An 18,611-nucleotide genomic window follows, 5' to 3' on the forward strand; every position below is an offset into this window, starting at 1 on the left:
AAAAAAACTTTATATTCACTAGAACTTAAGTGATTCTTAAAACTGTCACGCTCATTGGACAGAATGCAGTGAAACAGAACTTAACAGGTGTGAAAAAACATGCGACCGGCACACTTGACTGGCCAGAGAGGTCAGTGTTGAGATCTCACTGAGGCTCCTCCGGTGCTAGAATTGACCGATTTCTGGTCGTATCAATCAAACATTACAGTGTTCTAGATAATCGAACGTGTAGCAAAGACCTGTACGTGTAGTGTCGATATTGCGTCACCCGTGACTCACTTTTTTCTCCAATGTTCCAAATGCATACGTTGTTTTGCTCCCACCAAGACTGCAGATCTTGGCAAACGCGTGACGTAAAAACTAGATTTGATGACGTTACCCGTACACGTTCCCGTACATGTCCTCAAAAGTGCCACATCTAGATCTTGCTATTTACTAAGGGAGAGACAAAAAGGATTGGTGGTAGCACTTAACCCTTTTAACACAAGCTAGTGCTAATCGTCCTGAAAAAACTTAAGTACTATAAAATGTTGCTTTGATTTTTTTTAATAATAAAAAACGTCCACTGCAAGTCCCTCAAACAGGCTATACAAGAAATCTACTCATTGTACACAATCAAAACAGCTCTACATATTAAGACAAAAACACGGAAAAGAAACCATGTGATCTGCATCCAGTGGAGAATACCACTGATGCTACATTTATCTACTACTGTACAATGAAAAACACATTTCTAGCCATGTTTTTTTCCATATTTTTTCAACCAGCAAGGTATGTAGCCTGACAACTGCTTAGCAAGTACATCAACAAGACACACAACATAGAAAAAAGACAATAACAAAGATAAAGTCCATCTCAGTAAACTGGACATGATTATAAATTTGACGTTAATGCTTAACTACTTTCATTTTCAAAGATCTTCCGTCAATTTCTTAGCAGGGCATGGCGAGGTCTATAATAATGGTCAAAATGCAAAATGTCTATTTTATGCCAAGCTTTATGTACTTGTTTTCATTTTCATAATAAAATATATTTCTCATAATGGACGGGATATACTCATTGTGGATGCTATTTGTTAATTTGCAAACTTGTTTGTTTGTTTGTTTATTTGTTGCTTAACGTCCAGCCGACTACGCAGAGCCATATCAGGACGAGGAAGGGGGGATGAAGGGGGCCACTTGTCAAGCGATTCCTGTTTACAAATGCACTAACCCATTACTTGTGTCCCAGCAGGCTTTAGTAAAACTAAATTAATACCTACTGGAAGATTACCAGTTTCCAGTATGTTAAAATAGGCTTAACCTATCTACTGCTGGACTTACATCAGAACACTAACAGATTAAACTATACATGAATCGCGAGACAAGCGGCAAGAGAAGAGATTTTTGGAAAAAATACAGGTGAATGAGCAAGAAGGCAGAAAAAAGAAAAGAATTCATGAAGAAAAAGAGAGCATGACAGGAAAGAGGAACCAAAAATCTACCTAACAGCAAACTAGAAAGCTCCTGCGGTTCCAAAAACAGGAGGGGCTTTTAATTTCATAACCGCAGTGCCCCACTGCGGGAAATTTGCAAACTATTTTGCTGAAGAAATAATTAAGTTACATCTGGTTAACTTTAAAAGACCGCACAAAGCGTGTCAGTTAAAAGCGAAAGATATGTTTTCAGATAGCCGTTGGTTTTTGGCAAACAATATCCCTCCAAATCAAAGGGTAGGCTTGGATGTTACTTCAGGTTTCTGCTTAGTCCTTTAAATGTTAGATTAAATGTCTGCAACTTTGCACAAATAGTGTAAATTCACAACCAGCCTCACGATAGCTGGTCACAAAAAATACAGCCAGAATACTCTCACAACCAAACCAATGACGAATTTGAAACAGTGAACAGATTGACAATGGTATTCTGAACTAGTACTGATCTTGACGATAAATGTACACACTTACATACATACATACATAACGCCAGAAACATGGTATAGTGATGTGGTACAGGCACAGTCAATAATAATTATAATAAGAATGGTATCAACCAGATTTTTTAAAAACAGTTATAGGAATAGATAGTCAACAAGCACAAAGTAAGAGTCACCACACAATGGTAATACATTTAAAGGAACAATCCTTCTCACGTACTTCAACATGTGTTCGCCACAACAGATCTGACCAGGCTTTTACAGAGGAAAATAGCATGCTTCAAGGTACACCCACAATCTACAGACAGGCTGCTTTCAGTGCACTGTGTGGATTTGTTGCTGAATTAAGGTTCAAAATGGCACCTATGTCAATCTGTGAATTTTATTCAGCAACAAAAACCCATTCTGTACTTGAAGCAGCTTGACTGTAGAATTTTGGTCGATGTCCAAAACTGATAGCAGCTACGCTGTAGATTATTGGTCTTTGTCAAAACAGAAAGCAGCTAGGCTGTATAATTCTGGTCTTTGTCCAAACAGAAAGCGGCTAGGCTGTATAATTCTGGTCTATATCCAAACAGAAAGCAGCTAGGCTGTATAATTCTGGTCTATATCCAAACAGAAAGCAGCTAGGCTGTATAATTCTGGTCTTTGTCCAAACAGAAAGCGGCTAGGCTGTATAATTCTGGTCTATATCCAAACAGAAAGCAGCTAGGCTGTATAATTCTAGTCTATATCCAAACAGAAAGCAGCTAGGCTGTATAATTCTGGTCTATATCCAAACTGAAAGCAGCAAGGCTGCATAATTCTGGTCTTTTTTCAAACAGAAAGCAGCAAGGCTGTATAATTTTGGTCTATATTCAAACAGAAAGCAGCAAGGCTGTATAATTCTGATCTATATCCAAACAGAAAGCAGCAAGGCTGTATCATTCTGGTCTATATCCAAACAGAAAGCAGCTAGGCTGTATAATTCTGGTCTATATCCAAACTGAAAGCGGCTAGGCTGTATAATTCTGGTCTATATCCAAACTGAAAGCGGCTAGGCTGTATAATTCTGGTCTATATCCAAACTGAAAGCAGCTAGGCTGTATAATTCTGGTCTATATCCAAACTGAAAGCGGCTAGGCTGTATAATTCTGGTCTATATCCAAACTGAAAGCGGCTAGGCTGTATAATTCTGGTCTATATCCAAACTGAAAGCGGCTAGGCTGTATAATTCTGGTCTATATCCAAACTGAAAGCAGCTAGGCTGTAGAATTCTGGTCTATATCCAAACTGAAAGCAGCTAGGCTGTATATTTTTGGTCTATATCCAAGTGAAAAGATGAACCCATCCTGTGTCAAAAGTCTGCTCAGATTTGTGGCGGTGAACATGATTAGTTGCGCAAGAAGGATGGTTGGTACCTTTAAATACGAAGACAATTCACTGCACATTCATGAGTATTGTAAATGATTTCACATGATTTTGCTCATCATATACGTAAATGATTGTACAATCCATCTTACTTTTAAGGACCAGCACAGAAACATTTTCTTTCCTGCTTCCCTTATACAGACTCATAAACTTATCAAAGTTGTTCTTTTCTTTATTTGGTGTTTAACGTCGTTTTCAACCACGAAGGTTATATCGCAACGGGGAAAGGGGGGAGAGGGGATAGAGCCACTTGTCAATTGTTTCTTGTTCACAAAAGCACTAATCAAAAATTTGCTCCAGGGGCGTGCAACGTAGTACAATATATTACCTTACTGGGAGAATGCAAGTTTCCAGTACAAAGGACTTAACATTTCTTACATACTGCTTGACTACAATCTTTACAAAAATTGACTATATTCTATACAAGAAACACTTAACAAGGGTAAAAGGAGAAACAGAATCCGTTAGTCGCCTCTTATGACATGCTGGGGAGCATCGGGTAAATTCTTCCCCCAAACCCGCGGGGGGTTCAAAGTTGTTGACTTTCTCTTTCGAGTACATGTAGTAAGTAATAACAGTATTATTGTGTTTCTCCAACGAAAGCTAAAGACAGAACATTATTTGACTTTCAAAGTAGAGGTAAACTCTAAATCCGAGAGAAAAGAAAAAGTCTCAAAAATTCTGTCTCTCGGTTACTTCCTTCACTATCATTTCATTGAAGAAGGCGTGGGTAGTCATACATTTGACTGACTATTGCTAACATTTGTGCACTATCATTTCATTGAAGAAGGCGTGGGTAGTCATACATTTGACTTGACTATTGCTAACATTTGTGAGTGTCCAAACCAACATTTTCAGCATGTAACAAATAAAACAAAAAGACGGGACCAAAATCTTCGCTACGACAAGCTGCCCAAGTAGACCCGACAGATATGGAAACAAGAACAAGTCAGGTTTAATGCACATGCATAATTTTCAACACAGTTTTCCACTGATATAAAAAACCTGACTACCGGTACCTTTACTAGTCTGTTAATATGCCAACTCTCTGTTTTTGAGCTCTACTGGGAGATACAATTACCAAAAATATAAAATTGTATATAATTAAGCTTGTTTTCAATATCATTCCCCAATCTAGACACAGCCATCGTCGAACGCTGAAGAAGAAGAATTCCCCAATGAATAAACGACTGTCTGCTGTTGAAAAAAAGAAAAAGAAAAAGAAAAGAAAGAAGTATGTATGATGCAAAATGTAAAATGTAATGAAAAACATACTTTCAATACTTTCAAAGGTATAAAAGTTCTACAAACAACTGCGCTTGTTCGTAAATGGCATAAAAATAACATTGAGCAATCTGTTTTGAATTTATATATGCAGATTTTTGAGAAAAATAAGGTAGCTAAGTAGACTCACTAAAGAGACAAGAAAGGCAACATGTTGGGTATAGCTGTGCAAACTGATACCACAATCCCCACAAAAACAACTCTATTTTATCTGTGTATGCTTTTGTTTCAATCATTTAAGCAACTGTGTGCCTTAAGCATTCTAGGGATTTGCTATTTTATATAAATTGGACGTGCATTATGTAGTTGTTCAGTTAAATGTAAGTGTGTGTGTGTGTGTGTGTGTCTGTGCGCGCGCGCCTACGAGTGCATGCGTGCATGTGTGTCTGTCTGTGCCTGAGTGCATGTGTGTCTGTCTGTGCCTGAGTGCTGTTTGTGTGATTGCTTGTCGATTGTTACCACGGTTTTACAATATAGTTTGGATCTTTAAATTAAACAAAGGGATATTTACACCAGTGACTATCATATTGCTATCCCTTTGGTTGCATACTATGCCTTATATATATACATGCTTAAGCTCACATATTTCTTTTTCTTCCAAGCTTTTTAAATTGAAAAAGCCTCAATTATTGTTCTCATGATACCATTTACAAGACAAAAAGACACAAACTAAATCCGATTTTTAGAACATACACAGCATATACAGTACAGTATAATATGGATTAAAACAAAAAAAGGAAAAAATTCAAAAAGTGAAAAAATATGGCAAGAATATAGATCTGCAAGAACCAAAGAAAAGGCTGTTTGGTAATACAAACACCCAACCAAGAAAAATTGTGCAGTTATTAAAGTAAAATTCATGCAATGTACATGTAATTTCAAGAAATAGCACAGACCTTAAAAATCAATAAATACAAATTATTTACTATCCAACAGTCTGAATAAAAACATTACACACAAAAAAAAGAAAACTAAGAAATATATCTTTTTTAAACTTCAAATATATACAGAACAGAAATCTATGCTACTAATGCTGAGATTAAAATAAACTTAAAACACTGAACCTGCACTTAAAAAAACTCTTATTATGAATAAAAATGGCAGCTACAGTTACGCTCAATATACCCTTACTTTTAGCGAACACACTTGTTCTTTTCTCAACAGTTCACAGGAATCATTCAACTGAAACTTCGCACGGCATCGATAAGCAGTTTTTGAACAAAGGGAGAGTAGGTATCATGCAAACGACAACCCTGTGTTCCAAATTTGTTCTCCGCCCGCAAGAGTTGTTTCCCTTGACTCGTGCAGATCTTTCCATCGATATCGGGGCAATCCAAGGTGGTGAGAAATTGTCAGTCACACGGACCAGATGTTGTTTTTCTCACAGTTTACGCTCTGAAACAGAGAGAGATCAAACACATATAGATTAACCAGAGGAATACCCGGCTTTGCCGGGGTGAATCGCGAGACAGAGACAGACAGCGTGGCGGTTCACCACAATCACCTTTGAAGGCGAAGTCCTCTCAAACGGGATTGAGAATTTTAGAGCTTTTTTCTAAGCCCTATATTATCTGTTATGGCTTCTCAAATGCCAGAACATACAGACAGACAAAAGCCGCCAGACCCCATCACAAACAGAACTCTACAATCCACAGGTGTTGCCTACACACACACACACACACACACACACACACACACACACACACACACACACACACACACACACACACACACACAGAAGCCGTATATATCTATCTATATATATAAATATATAGAGATAGATGACAGTGGATTTTTCGATAAATAGATTCGACCTTTGCACTTTTACAGTGAGGACAACTTACGGGTACATGCAAGGAAAGCCCACAACTTCTAAGGCGAACAACTCTGCAGAGTCTGCTGTGAAGGGCGACGGTTTTCTCCCTGTCACACTCGACCCCCTTTGAATGAACTTTGTCCCCAAAGTTCCGAACCATGGACCCGCCAAGCTTAGGTCCCTCCCAGGTGGAATGGGAACAGCACGAAAATGATTCAGTGGCCTGAACATTTCATGTCGAGTCCCATCGCTGTCGACGACGCCAAATGTAACCGAGTGCCGAAACACCACAATCACCTTTGAAGGCGAAGTCCACTCAAACGGGATTGAGAATAACTGTTATGGCTTCTCGAAGGAAGGCCTGACCATACAGACACACCAAAGCCGCCAGACCACATCACAAACAGAACTCTACAATCCGCAGGTGTTGCCCACACACACACACAAACATACACACACACAGAGAAGTCGTATATATATGTACTAGATGATTACCCGCTTCGCCGGGTACCGGCTTCGCCGGGAAGAAGTAGAGCCCAATACCAGGCTGCGCCTGGGACCCGGCTTTGCCGGGTGTACGCCGGCTTCGCCGGCACACGAAGGAAAGGAGATAAACGCGCAAAACACTGGAGACCTTCTAAAAATAGTAACGTGCAGTGACCTTCTAAAAATAGTAACGTAGTAACGGGAATATGGATTGACGCCACACGGAGGAAGGGAGATAATCGCGGCTAAAAACACTGGAGAAGATAAGGAAGAGTTACTGGTAGTGGATCCAGACCAAAACAAAAACAAAATCGGTTCAGCGCGCACAGCGCTGCGCGCTGAGAGCACGTGTTGAAATATCTCATCGACCAGGTTGTGTCCAGGGTGTACCTGAATATGATCACCAAATTTGAAACAGATCCATCGAGAACCTTGGCCGCGCATCGCGCACAGACAGACAGACAGACAGACACACAGACACTAGTCGTATATATATATAGATATCTATATCTATAAATATCTAGAGATAGATGACAGTGTATTTTTCGCGTGGCTATAAATGGATTCGACTTTTACAGTAAGGACAACTTACGGGTGCAATGAAAGCGTTCTGGACAGTGCAGTGACATTCTAAAAATAGTAACGTAGTAACGGGAATATGGATTGACGCCACACGAAGGAAGGGAGATAAACGCTGAAAACACTGGAGAAGATAAGGAAGAGTTACTGGGAATGGATCCAGAGAAAAACCAAAATCGGTTCAGCGCTGCGCGCTGAGAGCACGTGTTGAAATATCTCATCGAGCAGGTTGTGTCCGGGGTCTACCTGAATATGCCCACCAAATTTGAAACAGATCCATCGAGAACCTTGGGCGTGCATCGCGGACGGACACACACACACACACACACACACACACACACACACACACACACACACACACACACACACACACACACACAGAGACAGACACAAGTCGTATATATATATATAGAAGCCTCTTACATTCCCATTTCTTTCAAGTTATTCGCAGTGATTGGTGATTAACTTGAAGGAAAATAGTAATTATAATAATAATAGTAATAATGATAAATCACTTTTCTAAAGCGAAAGACCCAATAATAGCTCTACTCGCTTAACAATTCCAATAAAACCACACACAAAAATTCAGCCTAAAATAACATAGCAACAAGACTAAGCACAGTCAACAACAGCAACCTAACACACACATTGGAGACAGACGGACAGACTTACACACAGACAGACACATGCAGACGCATGGAGAGACAGACAGACAGACAAACAGACATACATGAAGAAGCGCAGGCAGACAGACATGCAGACGCACAGACTCAAATGCAGACACATAAACACACAGACAAACAAAGATTCCTTACACAGCCCCGTCTCGGAGCGCACAGCAGAGAACCATGGAGAAGATCATTCCCAGAATCTGCACAGTGAAAGGAACATGATTGTCACTCACCTCAAAGGAACTGAAAAACAATACACTGGAACCCCCGTTTTAAGCCCCCAGATTCAAGACCCCTTCCATTTTAAGCCCCCAGATTCAAGACCCCTTCCATTTAAAGCCCCCAGATTCAAGACCCCTTCCATTTTAAGCCCCCAGATTCAAGACCCCTTCTATTTTAAGCCCCCAGATTCAAGACCCCTTCCATTTTAAGCCCCCAGATTCAAGACCCCTTCCATTTTAAGCCCCCAGGGCTGCGGTGCACGAAGCGAAAGTGGGTGCCACCCAAGCGGGAGAGAACAAACCGGGGGGGCTTGATTCGTTGGAATCACAACACATCTCAAATTCAACCAATCCAACACCGCGGCTGGCTCCCACCCGGCTGCTAACTTTCTCGTGCACCTCAGCGCTGATGCAAGCCTCCATCCCTTTTTATGACCCTGTTTTCTCATATACTCTGTTGATACTCTCTGTAAACTGACCCTAATTTTAACACTCCCCCGTCTTCTAGACCCTATCTTCTCAGGGGTCTCTCTTGACAACCCTTGTGTGCAGTCTGAGCTGCGCGCATCTTTGATTTGGGAGAACTCCACCCCCCCCCCCCCCCACCCCCCCTCCCCACCCCCACCCCCCCCCCCCCTCAATCTCTCTGTCTCTTGTTTTCTACCTCTCTCTTTCAAGTGTCGTTAACTCAGACGCTTCGTCTGTAATACCTCGAAGAAACCCTTCGGGCCGAACATTTAATAGTTTTGATTGAAGATGAGATGCGTGTGTTGATGTATAATATGGCTGGATTGGAATGTTTCTTAACCGCAATGTCATCACAAATTCCCAACCTTGGGCAATTAAAGATTCTGTATTCCGTATTTTGGCTCTCGAAGTCATACAACCGAAGACGTGCAATTCTACGTACCAATGCTTGCCAACTCCAAAGATAATTATTAATTATCTTAATCTGCTTACTTTCCTACGAAACAAGACATAGATATACTATTTATGCCCTTGTACTCAATAAAATCATAAGAACTTAATTAAAAGGCCTGATGTTCACGCGGAATATACACAGAACAATAGAGACAAAACACTTACCAGGACGATGGCAATGGCGATCGCTATCCCTGCTACAATGGTGAGATGCTCCGCAATCCAGGCAAAGAACCGCTTATCGCATGCCTAAATAAAAAGCGAGAAAAGAAAAACAACCTTGCATTTGTCTTTTTCAGAAATCATCAAATGCTCCACGGTCCAGACAAGGCAAACACAAACTAACCCTAACCCTAAATTATGTATCAAAATCCTAAAATATAAAAAAATAATCTTTAATTAGTCCCTTCAGACACGTACAGGCAAAGATCGACCTCTTTAGGCCAAAACAAATTTTAAAATGTTGGTTTAGGGTGACGTGACCAAAAAAGATAGGGCGGTAGGTCGGCTTTTTAAACTTTTTAATTCAAATTTTTTTTTAGACGATTTTAAAGGAGGTTACTTCTCTTAGTCTCGGTTTGTTTGTTTGTTTGTTTGTTTGCTTAACGCCCAGCCGACCACGAAGGGCCATATCAGGGCGGTGCTGCTTTGACATTTAACGTGCGCCACACACAAGACAGAAGTCGCAGCACAGGCTTCATGTCTCACCCAGTCACATTATTCTGACACCGGACCAACCAGTCCTAGCACTAACCCCATAATGCCAGACGCCAGGCGGAGCAGCCACTAGATTGCCAATTTTAAAGTCTTGGGTATGACCCGGCCGGGGTTCGAACCCACGACCTCCCGATCACGGAGCGGACGCCTTACCACTAGGCCAACCGTGCCGGTCTTAGTCTCGGTATGGTTCGCAAATCGTGCCAAATGAAAAACAAGTCGCGTAAGGCGAAAATACAATATTTAGTCAAGTAGCTGCCATTTTTCAGCAAGACCGTATACTCGTTGCATCGTCAGTCCACCGCTCATGGCAAAGGCAGTGAAATTGACAAGAAGAGCGGGGTAGTAGTTGCGCTAAGAAGGATAGCACGCTTTTCTGTACCTCTCTTTGTTTTAACTTTCTGAGCGTGTTTTTAATCCAAACATATCATATCTATATGTTTTTGGAATCAGGAACCGACAAGGAATAAGATGAAAGTGTTTTTAAATTGATTTCGAAAATTTAATTTTGATCATAATTTTTATATATTTAATTTTCAGAGCTTGTTTTTAATCCGAATATAACATATTTATATGTTTTTGGAATCAGCAAATGATGGAGAATAAGATAAACGTAAATTTGGATCGTTTTATAAATTTTTTTTTTTTTTTTACAATTTTCAGATTTTTAATGACCAAAGTCATTAATTAATTTTTAAGCCACCAAGCTGAAATGCAATACCGAACCCCGGGCTTCGTCGAAGATTACTTGACCAAAATTTTAACCAATTTGGTTGAAAAATGAGGGCGTGACAGTGCCGCCTCAACTTTCACGAAAAGCCGGATATGACGTCATCAAAGACATTTATCAAACAAGAAGAGCAAACGCTCGATCGAGTCACTTTCGCAGTTCTGAATATTATATGAGGCATCAGATGGACAGGAAGAAATTGCTATACACAACACAATACAGATGTAAATAATTTGATGTAAAGAATAATCCTATAAAGTTTGAATCAAATCCGATGAATAGTTTCAGAGATATGATATTTCAATTTTTTTCCTTCAAGACATACCTGTGACCTTGAAAAAGGTCAAAGGTCACCAAAGCAGACGTCAAAGTGTAGAGGTCACTGGGAGTCACGTTCACATAAAATTTGAGCCCGGTCACTTTTATAGTTTCCGAGAAAAGCCCAACGTTAAGTTGTGTGTTGCCGAACAGAAAAGGCTAGTTATCTCCCTTGTTTTTCTGATAACGTTCGTAAAAGGCTACAGATGTAAATACTTTGATGTAAAGAATAATCCTACAAAGTTTCAATCACATCCGATGAACTTTGTCAAAGATATAAAATGTCTAATTTTTCCTTTGACGCTGACCTGTGACCTTGAAAAAGGTCAAAGGTCAACGAAACCATCGTTAAAGTGTAGAGGTCATTGGAGGTCACGACTAAACAAAATATGAGCCGGATCGCTTTGATAGTTTCCGAGAAAAGTCCAACGTTAAGGTGGTGTCTACGGACGGCCGGCCGGCCGGACGGCCGGCCGGACAGACTAACACTGACCGATTACATAGAGTCACTTTTTCTCAAGTGACTCAAAAAATGAAAAAAACTTTCGGGGATTTCATACCCAGGAACTCTCATGTCAAATTTCATAAAGATCGGTCCAGTAGTTTAGTCTGAATCGCTCTACACACACACACACACACACACACACACGCACGCACACACACACGCACGCACATACACCACGACCCTCGTTTCGATTCCCCCTCGATGTTAAAATATTTAGTCAAAACTTGACTAAATATAAAAAGTCGGCAGGACAAAATAGGGTCGGTCGGGTTACCCTAAAGCAACATTGATGTCACACGCATTCCTTCTTTGCCACTACTAAAGCAAACGTGTGCAAGATTGTATGTTACACGCTTTGATGCCGAAATCAATTATTTTGATTATGCATTTATTTCTGCAAAATGTTACCTTCACATACATTCAGTCACTACCTTAAACACTTATGTTTTCAGTATTCATTTCAAGTGATCACGAACGTAGAAAAATGGGTATCAAAGTGTTGTTACATTTTGTTGTGCATTCTGAATAGTGTGCCAACAGGCCTTGGTCAGTCAACCACGTTTTATCTGTGTACTTCGTGTTTGACGGGAAAAGAATAACACCAACCCCGTTCTCCTGAAAGCCACATTTTCTTCTTCATCCAATTTTTGTTTTCAAAAGCTTCGTCAACTTTCCACTTACACGACAAGCTCCCTTTACCAAGCTTCAATTAAGAACCCTGAATACGAAAGGTCAAAACAAAACAATAGGTACTACTTTCACTATCGTCGTCTGCAACGAAAACCGAAAATGGCGAAACGCTTTGCTACGTACACAGAGGACGAAATTTCAAAGAAAAGATCGAACCTTACACCTGTGACTAGGAAAAGTTGCATAGACAGTTCCGTGCGGATCTCACCACGTATCAACGTACATCCGGTGCTCAGGACCTACAGATAGGTGACGCTTTGGCGATTGAGGCTTCGTCTTCAGCTCTAACACCCACGCAGATAGTCAGGCAGGTCTAATCTGCACCAGCGGTGTTGGAAGGTTTTGATTTAGAAACACTCGAATGTTACTTCGACGAGATAAACGAACCAAAAGTCAAAAGTGTGCCCCAAATTCGGAAAATATTCTTTCAAAACGGCACTGTAAAAACCATCAACATCACTGTGAGAAAATAAACAATACAAACACAACCAGTTCCCCTGTGGAACATTTCGGGTGGACTTTCCCACGACCTGACCTACAAAAATCCTCCGAGTTCGTTCGCGCTTTGCATTCAATCTGTGTTAGTGCATGTGTGTGTTTGTGTGTTTAGCTTTCGTTGGTATGTGCTGTTTGGTTCAAAATAAGTTTATCTTTTTTTATTGAAAGATTCAGAAACGTTGGTTGATACTTTGTTGAATGCATTCAACCAGAAAAGACACGAAACTCATTGAATCTATCTTCTGCGCGCATGCGTGTGTAGGGTATGTGTAAAAGGGCAATTGTGTTTTTCAGTCTTGTTTTGTGCCTGTTATTTCGTCCCCCAAAACTCATTTCTGTCTTTCTATGCCTATGCTGTGAGACATAATCGTTATTACGAGTTAGTCGTGTGACAGAGAGTTTTCTTGCACACTCGACTGCTGCTGTCTCACTTCGGCTACGCCGTCGTGAGACATCTACAGTCTCGTGTGCAAGAAAACTCTCTGTCACACGACTAACTCGTAATAGCGGGTTATTATAAAATGACTAAAAATGGGAAAAAACAACAAAAACATCATCCAACAAAAAAGGGTCGTCTGCAAAAGAAAGATGCTCAATCGAGGATGATGTAGAAGTGAACAAACAACTGAAGTAAACAACCTGTCGTGACTGTTTGCGTCTTCATATTTCAAATTTTTACTAAACAGTAAATGTTCGTTAAAAAACAAATTGAGATTAAACGCACGCACGCACGCACGCACGCACGCACGCACGCACGCACACTCACACACTCACCTCATCTCTATTTTCCGGTTGGCAGGAATCGGGGACATGGACGGTCTCTTTATAGTCTTGAGCGCCATTGCGAGAACCGCAGCAGCCAAACTGTGCAAAAGCAAAATGAAATGTACATACGGCTGGAGAAACAACAACTACAACACACACACACACTCACATACACACACACATACACAGACACACGTAGTCACTCACACACACACACACACACACACACCACACACACACCACACACACACACACACACACACACACACACGGAAACACAGAAATACACACACACTCACACATAGAAAGACACACACACAGTCACACACACCTACACACAGTCACACACACACACATACACACACACACACACACACACACACACACACAGTCACACACACACGCCCACAATAAGGTTACTGACCTCTTCCTGAATATTGTCCATGAACTTGCGGCTGTCTGAATCGCTGTCGTAGTCCCGCACCGCCCTGTCCAGCATATTGCCCACCGCGTCTTTCATCTGCCAGATTCATCATCATCATCATCATCATCATCATCATCATCATCATCATCATCATCATCATCATCATCATCATCATCATCATCATCATCATCATCATCATCATCATCATCATCATCATCGCCACCATCATCATCATCGTCGTCGTCGTCGCCATCACCATCATCGTCATCTTCGTCGTTGTAGTCTTCGTCTTCTGATTGAAGCCAAGTCAATATCTAAGCGTATTCATTAACATTTAAAAAAATCTAATTCAAATTGAAATGTGGTAATAACAGATTCCAAAAGGATTGCATTGTATTGGAATAGCTTCCGTCAGCTTCATTGAAAAGTTTTTGTGTGTGGTGCAAACACAAGTTTGAAAAGGGTAAACAATCTATATCGTCTGTCGTCACGCTGTTGTCATTTATAAACTGTCAGCTCTGGTCATATTCGATCAATCTATCAGTGGCTCTGTAAATAAGACCCATGTCTGCATATGCCTCACCGTGTCTTTCTCCACGACTGCATAGATGCCGAAGCCCAGCAGAATGGTAAAGATGATGAAGAGCATAATGAAGAACTGCACACATAAAAACGCACAGTCAAAGAATGGATAACACATGACTGTGTTCAAAATAATCTGAGCAATCTGGTCCTGCTATTGCATTGTACAACAACTGGACAAAAACAAAAACAACAACTACACAAACAAACAAACAAACAAACAAACAAACAAACAAACAGACAAATTACACAGACATACGGACATACAGACAAGCAGATAGCACACACACACCGATTCTGGATCATACCAGACTTTGTATGTATGCGTTCGTGCATTCCTGCGAGCGCACATGTGTATATATATGTGCGTGTATTTCTGTGCCTGTGCCAATGTTAAAAGCAACTGACCGCTCCCAGCATGCACTGGCTCTCCCGGATGGCCCCGCAGCAGCCCAGGAAGCCGATGACCATGATGACGACGCCGATGGCCATCAGGACGTAAGCCAGCGTGTAAAATACGTTGATCTCCTCCGCCTGGTTGACGTACTTGGCCATGTTGGGGTCCACCCGCAGCCATATTCCCACGCCCAGGATCGCACAGCCCAGCAACTGTAAACACACGCGAGAATAAACATTGTAAGAAATAATTCAATAGAAAGAAACAAGAAATTGTAAGGAGCAAGAAATTGTAAGGAGCAAGAAATTGCAAGGAGCAAGAAATTGTAAGAAACAAGAAATTGTAAGAATGTCTTAAGAAATTGTAAGAATTTCTTGTAAAAAATAAATAAATTGTAAGAAACAAGAAATTAGTCCACCCGCAACCATTAATATGCCAACGCTCAGGATCGCACAGCCCAGCAACCGTAAACACACGAGGAAACATATTGTAAGATACACAGAATAGTAAGAAACAAGAAATTTTAAGAAACAAGAAATTGAAAGAAACAATAAATTGTAAGAAACAAGAAATTGTAAGGAACAATAAATTGAAAGTCCACGTAGCTAGACATTGGTCCACAGCACAGCAACTGTCCACACAAGAGAAAAGAAATGGTAAGAAAGAAGAAATCGTAAAACAAAAAATTGTAAGAAAACATTGTGAACAAACAAATTGCGATGGTAATGTTTTATTTTGTCATAAATTAAACGTTACAACAATTTACTATTCTTTTTTTTTTTAAATTCTGTGAATTTTGTTGTTGTGGAAAAACAAACGAGTGAGTGACGTGAGAGAGAGAGAGAGAGAGAGAGAGAGAGAGAGAGAGAGAGAGAGAGAGAGAGAGAGAGAGAGAGAGAGAGAGAGAGACAGATGGGTGGGAAGAGGAAGGTAGAAAACAAGCGATCCATTCTACACACACACACACACGGGCACACACACACACACACACACACACACACACACACACACACAAGCTGATTGCACCAGCGGGCCAGCATACGGATATTCCTCTAACGGCAAAACTCGCGCAAACTAAAAAACTAAACAAAACAATTATACGTACACAAAAGAAATTTAAGGAGGAACATATACATTGGTCTTTTTCCCCCCATTCGGACCCCGATTTTCAAGAAAGGTAGGTGTAAAAAAGACACTGATATGAGTGTCGACCCTTCCCCCCCCCCCCCCCCCCCCCACCCCTTTTTCTCTAGCATTGCGGGTTGCAGCACCAGAACAGAGGCAGTGATGTACATTTTAGTCGGTCTCCGGTCTCTGACCGATCCAATTTCCCCAGGACCTATAGCTTTAACCCCAGCAGGACACAGGTCCGATTAACCTACAGAAGAAGTGGTCAAGGGTCCGATCGTTTTTGACAATGAAGCGGACATGCGGACTGTTCAATTTTCAAGAGGAAAGCTTGTTTCGGTTTTGCCAAGCGAAAGTAAACACTGCGTGAGGAAAGCTGGTTTCGGTTTTGCCAAGCGAAAGTATGCACTGCGTGTGACCAGTTTGTTGAGTGAATGAGGCACCATATTATGGGATCTGATTCTTTGAATTAATTTATCCTCAAGTTGGATCAAGAAGAAAAAAAGAAAACCGAACCCATATGGTGCCTCGAGTGCATTCATTGGCTCAGCAATAAATCGCTTAAACCAATGGGAACCACCCGTGCATGTTCGCACATGCGCAAGACATTACTTTTCGTCATAATATCCGGAAAAACCGTTCAGTGCACAGAACTTGGTGTGTACGGCTCGAAGAAACCGATTGTGTGTCAAAACCCAGGACATGATCCTGAAAGCAAAACTTGAGGGACCCGCAGAACGGTCAGATGCCTACCTGAAAAACATTGTTGACAGATGGGCAGTGAAAAAACCCCGACAACTGTTCAAATAACTTTGAAATGTGATTCAATCCTTTGAGTATCTAGTCATGACAGTCGCGGAAGGTGGAAGAATTTAAACTGAAAAATCTGTTTAAATGCGGTTTTACGAGTCGTGTTTTTGTCCTATTGAAATTGCAATCTCAGGACACTGTGTCCTATTGATTTTCAGTCTTCAGGACAATTGTCCTAAAGGCTGCTAGAAAAATGTACATCACTGCAGAGGATCAAAACCGGTGTCCAGTTATGGTCTGCAGACATACAGATCTATACCCCTAGTTCTCACAACCTGCTTTCCATGTCACCCACTTACTGGCCCACCAAACCACCAGCCAAATTCAATGACAATGTAGGCTGGTATTCTGAGCTCAGTTATTATTTGGATCTGATAATTTTTCACAAATATGGCCTGCTCGACACGATGCAATATCACATGCAAGTCAATCGTTCCTCATTTGCAAAGTGGTCGCGCCTGCAGCGCATTTTTGACACCAATAAAACACGTTCTCAGACAGCGTTACAATATAGAACTGCACCCGGCAGAGAAAGACGAACGCACCACTGTCAGTGTTACTCAAACTTGAGGGCTCCCACCCCCCCCCCCCCACCCATAAGCGCACTTTGGGCACCAAAACGGCATAGAAAGATGATATGAACGCATCCTTGTTAATGTTACTCAAACTTGAGGGCTCTGAACCCCCCAAGCGCACTTTGGGCACCAATAAAACACGTCCTCGGACAGCGATAGAATATAGAACTGCAACAGGCATGGAAAGACAGACGCATCATTGTTAGTGTTACCCTAACTTGAGGGATCTTAACCCCCCCTAAGCGCACTTTGGGCACCAAAACGGCATAGAAAGATGATATGGACGCATCTTTCTTAATGTTACTCAAACGTGAGGGCTCTAAATCTCAAGAGCGCACTCTGGGAACCAAAATAACACGTCCTTAGACAGTATCGGAATAACACTGCACCCGACATGGAAAGACGAACGCATCACTGTTAGTTGCACAATTTTGAGGGCTCTGCACCGCCAAAGCGCACTTTGGGCACTGATAAAACACGTCCTCAGACAGTGCCAGATTATCATATATTCCCCATCACTTACCCAACCTTGAGGGCTATGAAGCGCACTTTTGACAGTATAGAAATTGGTCGGTTTTCACACCAAAGACGAACGCATAGTTTTTACTCAGACGTTAGGGCTCCGTACTACCGAAGCACATGTTTGGACACCAATAAAACACGTCCTCAGACAGGGCCAAAATAGCGCTGCGTCCAGTATAGAAACTGGTTGGTTTCCAATATGGAGACGAACGCATGTCTGATACTCATTTTTCAGGGTTCGCAGCGGGTTAGGCTTGAGGTCACGTGAGTTTAGAAAAAACCGCCATCTTCGCGATCTCTGCTAGCAATCGGTAGCGAGACATGGCCCCCGATGTGCATATTTAAAAAAAAAACATAAAAAAAAGAAGAAGAAGAAAAAGGGTATTATATTGAGAGCATGTATATATATATATATATATATATATATATATTGAATAATATACACAATCATCGGAATAAGTTATTTGCCGCGATTGTGGGTCTTACTCTGTCAGCCGCGTGCAGCCGCTTGCCTCATTGTCTAGGGCTCTACTCTGCCTGAGCGCTTGAAAATCCTGACAGAGAGTTATTTCCGATAATCGTCTATTCATCAACACAATAATTCCCCCAAGCATGAACACCTTTTGTACCCTCAAACAGCGTTCGTCCCGA

The 18,611-nt window shown here is 41.2% G+C and overlaps 1 protein-coding gene across 1 annotated transcript; it reads right to left on the reverse strand.

The window, feature by feature from the left end:
* Positions 1-3: 3 nt before the first annotated feature.
* Positions 4-15,206, reverse strand: LOC138971645 (CD9 antigen-like). The gene is made up of 7 exons (XM_070344413.1): positions 14,937-15,206; positions 14,530-14,604; positions 13,947-14,042; positions 13,532-13,621; positions 9,465-9,548; positions 8,302-8,357; positions 4-6,000 (listed from the first exon to the last, which is right to left on the reverse strand). Exons 1-7 carry the CDS (start codon positions 15,081-15,083, stop codon positions 5,994-5,996), a joined length of 555 nt encoding a protein of 184 aa, XP_070200514.1. The 5' UTR covers positions 15,084-15,206; the 3' UTR covers positions 4-5,993.
* Positions 15,207-18,611: the final 3,405 nt, after the last annotated feature.

Source organism: Littorina saxatilis, linkage group LG7 (genome assembly GCF_037325665.1).
Source record: "Littorina saxatilis isolate snail1 linkage group LG7, US_GU_Lsax_2.0, whole genome shotgun sequence".
Lineage (NCBI taxonomy): Eukaryota > Metazoa > Mollusca > Gastropoda > Littorinimorpha > Littorinidae > Littorina > Littorina saxatilis.